Source organism: Synchiropus splendidus, chromosome 7, assembly GCF_027744825.2.
Source record: "Synchiropus splendidus isolate RoL2022-P1 chromosome 7, RoL_Sspl_1.0, whole genome shotgun sequence".
NCBI lineage: Eukaryota > Metazoa > Chordata > Actinopteri > Syngnathiformes > Callionymidae > Synchiropus > Synchiropus splendidus.
In genome coordinates this window covers 12,142,110-12,152,827 of record NC_071340.1, presented here as the reverse complement: position 1 = coordinate 12,152,827, position 10,718 = coordinate 12,142,110, and the positions used below count along the sequence as shown (strand labels likewise).

Below are 10,718 nucleotides of genomic sequence, written 5' to 3'. Positions count from 1 at the left end.
GTCACGCTGGCGCGCTCGCGCTACGCGGAAGAGACGCAGGCGAAGGACGACGTCACAGAGGTGTAACACTGGCGTCAGTGCTACACACAAGGTGCTACCTCACTTCTCCAGGACCGCACAATATCAACCCTCAACTCTTCTCAATCTTCAAATGAACCTGTTGTGAAAGTCAACCCTCCGCAAACGGCCCGCCCCGCTGGTGTCTCACTGAAGGTACGTCAGCGACTGATGCAGCCTTCTGTGTGTCCGCAGCCTGGATGCTAGCAGCCTGGCCAACCGCCGTCGGACCGACCGGTCACCGCCGTTTCCTCGTTGCCACCGGTCGCGTTTTACGTTCTCCTTCGATAGTAATAACGTCAATATGCCATAGCAATGCCTTAGTGGTGAAACGTTGGCTGTTCATGCCACGCAACAAGACGTGCGGCTAACGAGGCTGGATTTAAGGTCGCAAATGTTGACGTTTCGGTTTGACAGCTGCAGGTTGTGAAGCGTTTGCTCATCACCAGCACGTCATTATGCTGCGATATAAGGATGTCAAAACGCTTTTATAGCAACTGTGGTTTGCTAGTAAGTCACTCGCTTGCAAGTAAACATCTTATAAAGCGCCCAAGCAATTCCAAAGGTCAATGACTGCACAGAGAGTGGTATTCTGCAGCTTGACTCTGAGCTCTAACCAGTACGTTATTCATATACTAAGTACTGTCTCGCGCTTCTTTAGCTGTTACCCGGTGCTCAGTCTTATCTGGTGACAAGAGGCTTGGGGCACCCTGGACAGCTCCCTGGTCCAGCACAGGTTCCCCAGAGACAGATCGCATGCTCTCGCACCTGCTGGCAATTCAGAGTTCCCAGCTCATTGCTGGAGTTGTTTCATGTGATTCACAGATCCATCTGTGGATTCACGTTCTAGGTATCTATGAGTTCATCATGCATGGGAGGAAGGGGAGCAAGAGAGACTTAAATATAGATCAATGATGATCTGGAGTTGCTTTTCACAAACCAAAAATTGGTTTATGGGCTGACTTGCTTCACTAGTACTTGAAGCAGTAACACAATCCATACAGTTACACTTTGAACCTTTCACAAGTGAGTTTCCTGTGGTTTTCTTGACTCCAAATTCATTTAGAAAAAGTGTCTTTATGGCAGTTTTCATCTTTTGAGAAATAAAGGCAGCTGTGAATTAAAAAAACAAAAACATAACAGTTATCAATGGTACTGTTATTTGGATTGTGTTAATGTATGTAAATGTAATGTTGCACTATGTAGGTGAAACTGGGTTGCAGAAATTGATTTGTGGACAATTAGTTCCTGAAGTGGTTTGATTTTCCCATAGAACAAAGTCCATGTTTGTCAAGCTGTGATTGCTGATGTGTAGCTAGATCAATCTAAAGCTGAAAACCCAGTGTTGTAAAAGTGTAGACATATCCCAAGTAATTCATCGCTCAGGGTGCAAAACAAATAGTAATTCTGGTTGTGCATTCACACCTGTGCATTTTTCTCTTTGTTTTAATGGTGTTAACATGCCCGATTTGTTTCAGATCCCATATATTTTTCATGTTTGGATCATGCGATAGCCCCTCTAGCTTAAGTGATATTCAAGTGTCTTATGACCGTAAGAGATTGCGACGAGTGGAAACTCTTAAAAATATTCGATTGGAAACCGGTTATATAGGAAACACCCAAACACTCCCATTGCTTTTCAGATTACAGTTGATGTCCACAAAACTGTGCTAAACAACAAAAGAAGCTGCTTGTTTTTTTATGATGATCCAATTTTAGATGAGCAGTGTCATTTCCCTCATTTCTGATGCTACTGAAAACGTTTTTGGACCTCTTTTGTCTGTCCTTATCTGCCGTTTCTTGGACATGATAGTGAGCACCTTGGTAGGCAGGATGCCGGTGGCAGCTGCAGACCAGTAGAAGGTTTACTGATCATGATGTCATTACAGTTCCATTACTCAAATGAGCTACTGAGCAGGGATGCACTTGTCAATATCAATTTCATGCATTTGTTTAGTTTTTGAGTTGTGGAAAAAGACAAAAAAATATATGTAATTTGTTTGTATATGTTTATTTTATTTTGTTGAATTTAGTATTAATATAAAATGTGAAAGATTTTTTAAATGGTTATTAAATTGTTATTTTCAAAATAATGGTTATTTTTCTCATACTGTTACATGGCTAATATGTTGATTTCCGGCAGCTATAATTGTCTCTGAAGTTGATTTTATTTCTAGTTTTCTTGAGCATTCTACAACTGACAGATTTTGTGACTGGGATTATGAGCCATGCAGACACACCAAGGCCGTGCACATTTCCTCTATTCTGACAGACACAGTGCTGTTTTCTTGTCAGCTATCTAGCCAGAGACCTTGGGTGTGTGTGGCGTCTGCATCTGTGTTTTTGTCTGTGAGCGAGTTTGCCCGTAAAATTTTACCTGTTGCAGACTACAATGTAAATATCATTTTATGACGTGTAGGCACAGGTGACAACACCAGTGACTAGTGCTGCAATTAAAATGTATATTACCTGATCTGGAAAAATATCTGCATTTTATGAGTTGTCTTCTTGGCTTCTCCATCTTTGGTGTCTTGATATCTGTGTTGTCGCCCCGCTATGTTAAAATAAAGCGTGCAATAATATTCTAACACCAATACAGATTTTGCTTCATGCTTAATAACCATATTAGCTTGACAATAAACTTTTCAAAAACGTTCAAATGTTGCATGGAAGTCTAGAATGAGCATTATGTACATTACAAGGTTAACCACAGTTCACCAGACTCAGACACGCGCATGACTTCAGTTGTCAATCTTTTTTAATCTGTCGGAGCATGTCGACTTCTTCTTTAGACTGGTCGTCTAGAATGCTATTTCTATATAATTGTCTTGTAACTGCTTTCTGATGAGATAAGGATTTTTGGACATTTTTAATTGTGTTTTGAAACTGACGAGATGTGACCACTTTGTGTTTACCTCATTCGAAGTTGGTTCCAAGAGCCACGTGCATACGTTTAGCCAGTTGTGTGTAGTGTTGTGTTGCTTAATCAAATTTGCATTGAGGGTGGCGACACCCTCATAAGCCATCTGAGCGAAGGGTGTGAATGTAAGCTTATTACTCAGAGAACATAACCTGCAGAGGCAATGTCAGCGACAAAGCTGTGCAAGTGTTTGGCTATTCAAGACAGTAAACAATGCGCTAGTGAGTATGTACTGAATCCAAGGTCACCGTGTTGGGTGGACGACTCGCTGCTGTGAAGCTGAAGACTCCAATTCCACTGTGATTGCTGCGTTTTTGTTTTATTGTCCAACTGCTTTTCAAGCTGGTATTTAATTATGTTTTGAAGCATGTGTGTGTTTTGTCAGAAAATGCCTTATGGCATCCTTGATCATGGAAGCTTGCTGCACAATAAACAGCTTTGTCTTTGTGTACACGTGCATTGCTGATGTCTACAGTGCTAATCCATTTACTGCAATGCTTTCATTGTGCCAGCAGTGCTCCGTGTCTCTTTCTGCCATGTGCCGTCTTTAAGATTTGGCCAATGTCAGGCTTTGTTGTATATATTTATCATCTCATTATTATGTACACAAGAAGTTGTGTTAAGCTTTGATGGCCCTCAAGTTATGAAATGTTGGGACCACATACAGTACTTTTTACCTGCTTTATCGCCATCTTTTTTGTATTTGTTGTCCTTGTCACTCTTCCAATGACGTTCAAAAGTAGTTGTATGTTTGCATTTTATTATCAGCTTTGACCTGGGGAATTGTTTAAGACAGATTCCCATGGTGTTTCATTTCAACCCACACCAGGCCAAAACATGTTTTTTCGGTAGTGTATATATATATATATATATATATATATATATATATATATATATATATATACATATACAACTATTGTAAAATTGTTCTTCTGCAACAGGCTTTTCAACATATTGTTTTCAGAACAAATTTTAGTATGTCTAATAAATATATACTATATATATTGACTATATACTAAAACATGAGCCATATATGTCATATACATATATGTCTCATGTTTTAGTGCATTTTCAGTCTAAGTCTGATTGTAAATTGAAAATTATCTTCTTTTTGATGCTTTTATTGGGTAGAAAGTAAACAAATAATTTGACACAAGTGATCTCTCCTAGTAAAATAGACAATTACAATTACAATGCATCTCAAGGCAAAAACTTTGGACAGGAAGTGAGGTAGGGCCAAACCCAGATGGTTTGAGCACGAGGAGAGGAGAGACGTGTTTGAGAAGGAATGTCAGGAATGATTGTACTTTTCAAATCAAGAAGAGGAAGACAAAGGAGGACATGAAGATCATAGGTGTGACCAGAGAGGGTGATCAAGATAGGTTGATGTGGAGGAGGCTGACAGAAAAATGTCATAGAAAAAAAGATGAAGAAGATGGATTGGCAATGCTTTATATGTTTAATCCAAAGTTTCAAAAAAAGTTGCAAAAACGAGTATATCGACAAAATAATGATTTATTATTACTAAGTATTTATTATAGATTTATTATAAAAAATATATGAATTATAAGTATATAATTCATGTTATGCTTCAAACCAGTTGTACTACTCTAGCAAGTCCAAGCTTTTCAAAAAGATATTTGAAAGGTAGTATCGTACCTGGCCAAAGTTCATGAAATATTGTTAGTTATTTCATGTCGAGTGCACTAATAAAGCATAATTTAGAAATATTTCTTTGATTAATTCAATGCACTTACGTCTGATGCTAATTCACTGAACTAATGATGCTGAGCAAAGACAACAGGGAAGTCTGTTTTTATGAGAGGAAGTATGAGAGGAAGTTTACTTAAAGCATGCATGTATAAAACATGCTTGAAGTTTGTTTTAGAAGTACACAGACGCATGTATTTAGCATACTTTTAGTGTACACTTCATTTGTATCCTTAAAGTACTTGTTACAAGTATAGTTTTGCTATAAGAGAAACATTTTTTATGAACCCAATGGAACGTTTTGACTTCAAAGTGCTGTCAGTTAAATCTATGTTAAAATGTTTGATTTCATGACTCTCATGATCAGCAATTCTTGGATACATTCTTCTTGTTCTTTTGACATATTTTTTCAAAGCTTAGTGCCGAACTATATTTTTCGAGCATGCTTTATTGCAAGCATGCAAGTATGCTTCTCTTAAATTTGAAAATTCTACACTCTCTTTATTTTTGTGCATTCATGTGCTCCTAGTCTATTTAGTGATCTAAATTTGGAAGAACATGCTTGTGCGTCAGTGACAACTCTTCTTCAGAAAGTTACTATGTAAATCACTTGTATTGTTGTATCAGTTATGGTGACTCTTACCTAATAGTTACTTTGGAACTTATTTGTGTAGTATCTCATTAAACATTATTCTCAAGGTGCTTTCTCTGGTAAGACAGGAAAAACTAGTGTAGGGAAGTGGTGGATGATAAGATTCTCACTCACAGGTGAAATCACCAGATGACCTTGTGTTACACTTGTTATTTGAAACGGTTGATTTGGTTTGTCTGATGATGCCTGATAGTGGACCCATTGTATTTGTCCTGTATACGCTCCACCATTCCCGATAACTGCCCTAAGCTGAGCAATATTTCCTTTCCCACTTATGCTGATGACACTGTTCTTATTCCCCTTGAGTGACTTCTGCAGCCATGTGCACGACACCTATGACCTCTTATAGATCGTCACCCCTTGACTTATGACTGTGGTCAGCAGTTTTTCAGCCTGAAATTTCAAAGTCATTACATAAAGTTGAGTTCATGCGGGGTTTAGATAAACTAAAATAATTCTGTGGTATTAATCATATCATCCTTTATTACTCTCGCTGCTTCTTGGCAGATGTCATGTTTTCACTGCCAATGTTGTGCATTCAAAAAGTCAATGTGTTGTTACTGTTGGACATATTTTAGAGTTGACTTTGATGTAACTACCTGGTGGTGTGGTGTTTTAGATGCTGGGCTTTTACACTAGATGTGTGAGTTTGAATCATGGCAGTGAAAGCTTTTTTTTTTTTTTTACATTAGCCCACACTAATAGTCCAAAACATGGAACCATCATTGAGGTTGGGCACGTTTTAACATCGAATTAACAAGTCTGGGTCAGATTCTTAATTTTGGTTCTGATTCTATTAAGAGCCACTGTAAAAAAGTTTACATGTTTTAAATGAGCTGCTGTTTTGCTGGGTGACTCCATGACTTGTGACTAATAAGACACTTTTTTTTCTTTGTCAGTAGTGACTCAAAATACATTCAGATCAAAGTTACTCACTGATTTACTCTGGTATGATCTGTCTGCTGACATCACACACATGGAATTACACAATCTCTGTATTTATCTAACAAGTTATTTAAACACAAAATACATCATTCTTTATTGAAAGCATTACAGAGAACAAAAACGCATTGCCTCTTGCAGTGGATAACACACCTTCAATGTGGGTGTAGAAAGTGAGATCTCTTCGTCAGTCTGGGCATCGAAACTAGGAATTAAAGTGAAATTAAAAAAAAAGTCTTTAAGTGTGTTTAAAATAAGTTCCTGGTTCCTTATTGCTTGATTGATTTGTTTATATTATGTACTTTTAGAAGTCATGTGGCATTAGCCTCTTTGCGGAAGGTGCTGTCTCAGTGATTTTATAGTTCTTTCTGTTTTCAATATTACCTGATAGTGAAACTAGTCTTTTCATCCTAGATTTTGGGTAATGTTGGTTCACTTAAATGTGACCTATGACTCCAAAACAACTTTGCTGCTAAAAACAAAAGAAAACAAAATGCAAAAATTAATGTTATTGCTGTGAATGTTTTTAAATAAAAAAAAACATTTATAGTTAAATGAAACATAAGTGTTATGTATTCCATCCAAGGTTTTAATGTGAAGCATGTTATAAGTATCTTTTTATTTTTGTTCCTTCCTCAGGCTTTTGACCATCTCGACTTCTAGATGGGTGAATCAGGCTCACGTCGTTCGACACTCGTCTCCCGGCTTCCAATCTTCCGCCGCAGCAACAGCAAGAGGCAGGAGTCTTTACCCTCTTCACCATCTTCAGGAGGTGCAGGGAATGGCGTGCACACCTCCTCGCCTTCCAGTACCAATTCAAGCTCCAGCAGCACCGGCAAACGTCGCAGCCTTTTTCGCACTCCATCCCTCAGTTTCTCATCTAAACGAAACAGCCAGCCGAGTGTCCAATCCATCAACCTAAACCTCACTCCCCCACTGACACAAGAAATAGATGCAAATGGAAATAACCAGCAGACTTTAGCGTCACTGTCCTCAAGCATCAGCGACAGCGGCGCGCGCTCTAAGTCACGTCCGTCATTTGGCTTCGGAAGTAGCCGGCAAAAGAAAATCACACGTTCCCAAACTGAAGATTTTAACAAAGTGTCCTCAACCACAGCCAATCGCAATGTATTCATCAACTGCATCAGCAGCTCTGCAGCCAATGAAGGAGACGACTCAGGGTTTCTTGAGGATTACAGTGGAAGCAGCAACAACAAACGCTCACGTCAGAAGAAGAAGCAGCTGCTCCCTAAATCCCTTTCAGCTCACCACCGCTTTTCACAGGCCTCGGATCATCACAGGCCTCCGGAAAAGAATTCAGAGCATCCAAGCTCCACTACCATTACTCCTGGTGGCCTGACCCCAGGTTCATGGCCCGGAGAACTTCTGGGAGCTGGCGGTGAAAGCTCTCTGCAGTCCCCAATGGTATCAGAGGATAGGACCACAGCCATCACCCCTTCAGAATTTGTCGCTATCACAGAAGATTCAGTATCAGAGGAAGATGCTCTGCCAGCTCACAGTCCTGGAACTGGAGTAGCTCCAATACCAATCTTGGTATCTGGATCAGCATCTGACACAGCATCTGCACAGCTTCCACCTGTTCCAGAGAATTTCAGCGTGGCTGTCTCTACCTCACAGGTAACTGTATTGACATTTCTATTGACATGGCTTTGATGACAACAGGACCCTGAGCCAAAGCCTAAGCCATGTATTACAGCTGTTATATTAGATCTGGGATTTGTAGTTTGGCCTTTTTATTAATTTAATTTCTCCATATCTTTCACAAAAATGAACTCACAATTATTATTGAAATAAATATGAATGTTGTATGATATGCTTTGAAAAATGTAGCCGGATTATTTACATCATATACCTGTGACACATCCTTGTTTTCGTGTGTATTTGATTTGCTCTTATTAAATCATTCAAATGACAATGAGGTTGAGATAATCCAGTTCAATGAATAAGTAAAACTCTAAAATCTAAAAGTTATTTCATTGTTGTCTCACTCACAGCAGTTCATGACATAATACAAATACAATTAAAACAATTCAGTTATTTTTAAATGTAATTTCATCCGGATGACTGAAGATTAAAAAATTGAAGCTCTAATGTGACTTGTACTTCGTACTTCGTAACAGCTACTTTACAGTATCTCTTTTGTCTTTTTTAATTATTTACCTCTCCATGTGGTATTTAAATATGTAAACATGATTTATGATAAGTTTTTCAAGTTTGCAAAAGGGCCCTCAGTGCAATGCCACTGTTCTCTTGCTAGTTTTCCATGTAGTGTAGAAAAACAAGCAAGTGGAGTTAGCTAGAGGAAAATGTATGTTAGCTGAAAATAACCTATTAATTCACTTTGCTACACCTGCTGTACTCCGATAGAAACAGTTACAGATGATTCACATTGTCATATTCTCTTTTTATTCTTTCAAATACACAATATCCTGAATTCTAAAAGTCGTAATGTTGATACATACGGTGTTGCTATGCACCTCAACTTCAAGGCTGTAAAGATAATTCATCAATATTGACATGACAAAATTATGATTATGCAAACATAACAAACTGAGTCATAAGTTTGCGTAAATATTTTACATCTCCTCTGATGAATGTGTCTTCTTTTCAGGTGTTCTTCACTCCTGCTCAGTCTAGCACTGAAAAACCTCTCCTGCCTGACTCCAGCACAGCCAACTACACCGATTATGAAACTGCTATTTCCATCTCTGAGCCCGAGACAGTTGTCCCCGTGCTTCCTCTGAAAGAGCAATTACTTGAGGAGCGGAAGGAGAGAGAAGAGGAGCGTAAAGAAGCCAGAGATCAGGTGCCACTGAAGGAGAGAATGGGATTGGTGAGGGAGAGGAAGGCGAGTTACAACACAGAGACCACGAGCGAAAGTGAGGTGTGCGTGGTTCGCAGTGAGGGCTGTCAGTTGAATCCGGAGCCGTCGGAGAGGAAGACCAGACACACCCTCTCTTTTCAAGAAAGAGGAACTTTCTGTGGCTGCCACGAACCTCGAGCCTCTCACTTAAGAAAACCACATGCCGGTAAAAAAACAAATGCTATTATTGTTTTTGTATCTGACAAATATTGTCATCATTTTTTTCAAATATGCAACAAGGAAAATTCAAGTTACCTGACCGATTCCTATTGTTTTATCACAAAAAGCAAAAAACGGTCCAAAAGTATCCTTAAATCACAGAGTCTGTAACTGGGAGTCCAAATCTTGTGTCATGGGTTGCTCAATAACTCTTTCTGGCTGTTTTAAAAAGACAATGAAAAACATGTGGTGGTTAAATCAAAAGCACCCCACAGAAAAAAATATATATATGCACAGAAATGAAGATCCCGAATCCAGCTGACAGAGTGGCCATGCAAGATCGATTGTTTGACGTCACAACCTGTCAGTCGATGCAGGCATCTGCACTCCTTCAAAGCCACCCTTGTGTGTTGTTTCTGTTAGAATCAAAATATACTTAACTGTTGTGAACATTTTGTCCCTTACTTCTGTACATATTTTATTAATCTACTGTCCTTCCACTGTGTCCTCCAGCTTCCTTGTGTAACAGCGTTAGCCCCTACCATGAGGTGATGCGTTTGGAAAGACGCCTTCGCTCATCATCAGAAGGGGCTGGAGGTCCCCGTGTCCATGGAAACCCGAGAGACACTCATTGCATAGAGGGAGGAGGGCTACTGAAACACAGGCACAACTCTTCATCATCCAAAATGGGAAGCCTGGTATGTCTATGACTTCAATACTATTTTCACTCCAACAGGTTTTCTACTTTACAGTTTATTTGCCTGGTATGACGATCATGGGTATATATGTATGTATAACATAGTAACATAGTATATATATACATATACATATATATATATATATATATATATATATATATATATATATATATATATATATATATATGTATTACCTTTTTATCTTTTTTTTGTACTTCTACGCATCATTCTTTTTGACACATCTCTAAATAGCAGCACATATATGCAAAATAATCATGACTCCAAACCTCTGGGAAAGCACATAGATCACCTCAACTTTTTTTTTAAATCATGAAATGTTGTGAGTTTACTTTAGGCATGTTATTTTAATTATTCTGTGGGAAGCTGTATCTCATAGAAAGCTTTTGAAGCTCTGTTGACAAAGGTATTAGTCTAGTTTGGTGTGTTTTTCATTTGTATGTCAGTTGACGGTTATGCAAACATGCGTTACAAGTGAAAAATGAAAAGACTCTGATGACTGTTTTGGAAATGGAACATATTTGCTGAGTACACACAGCTCATTGTATGAGTTTGTCAGTAATAACACAATGTTGCAGTGTGTTTTACAAAAATACTGCAAACAGAGAATCATCCCTCACAATGAAGGAGCAGAATACATTTGTAAATGTTTACTACTCTTTCAATCATTTTAGAAAT

The 10,718-nt window shown here is 38.6% G+C and overlaps 1 protein-coding gene across 5 annotated transcripts in view; it reads left to right on the top strand.

Annotated features, from left to right (window-relative positions):
* Positions 1-43: 43 nt before the first annotated feature.
* The window catches only part of ccser1 (coiled-coil serine-rich protein 1), a 98,071-nt gene continuing 87,396 nt past the window's right edge, over positions 44-10,718 (top strand). For all 5 annotated transcript variants that reach the window (XM_053869515.1, XM_053869516.1, XM_053869517.1 and 2 more), the window contains exons 1-4: positions 44-213; positions 6,921-7,919; positions 8,914-9,331; positions 9,838-10,022. In XM_053869515.1, the coding sequence (XP_053725490.1) occupies positions 6,945-7,919; positions 8,914-9,331; positions 9,838-10,022 (1,578 nt within the window). In that variant the 5' untranslated portion in view covers positions 44-213; positions 6,921-6,944. The remainder of the gene's footprint in view (positions 214-6,920; positions 7,920-8,913; positions 9,332-9,837; positions 10,023-10,718) is intronic.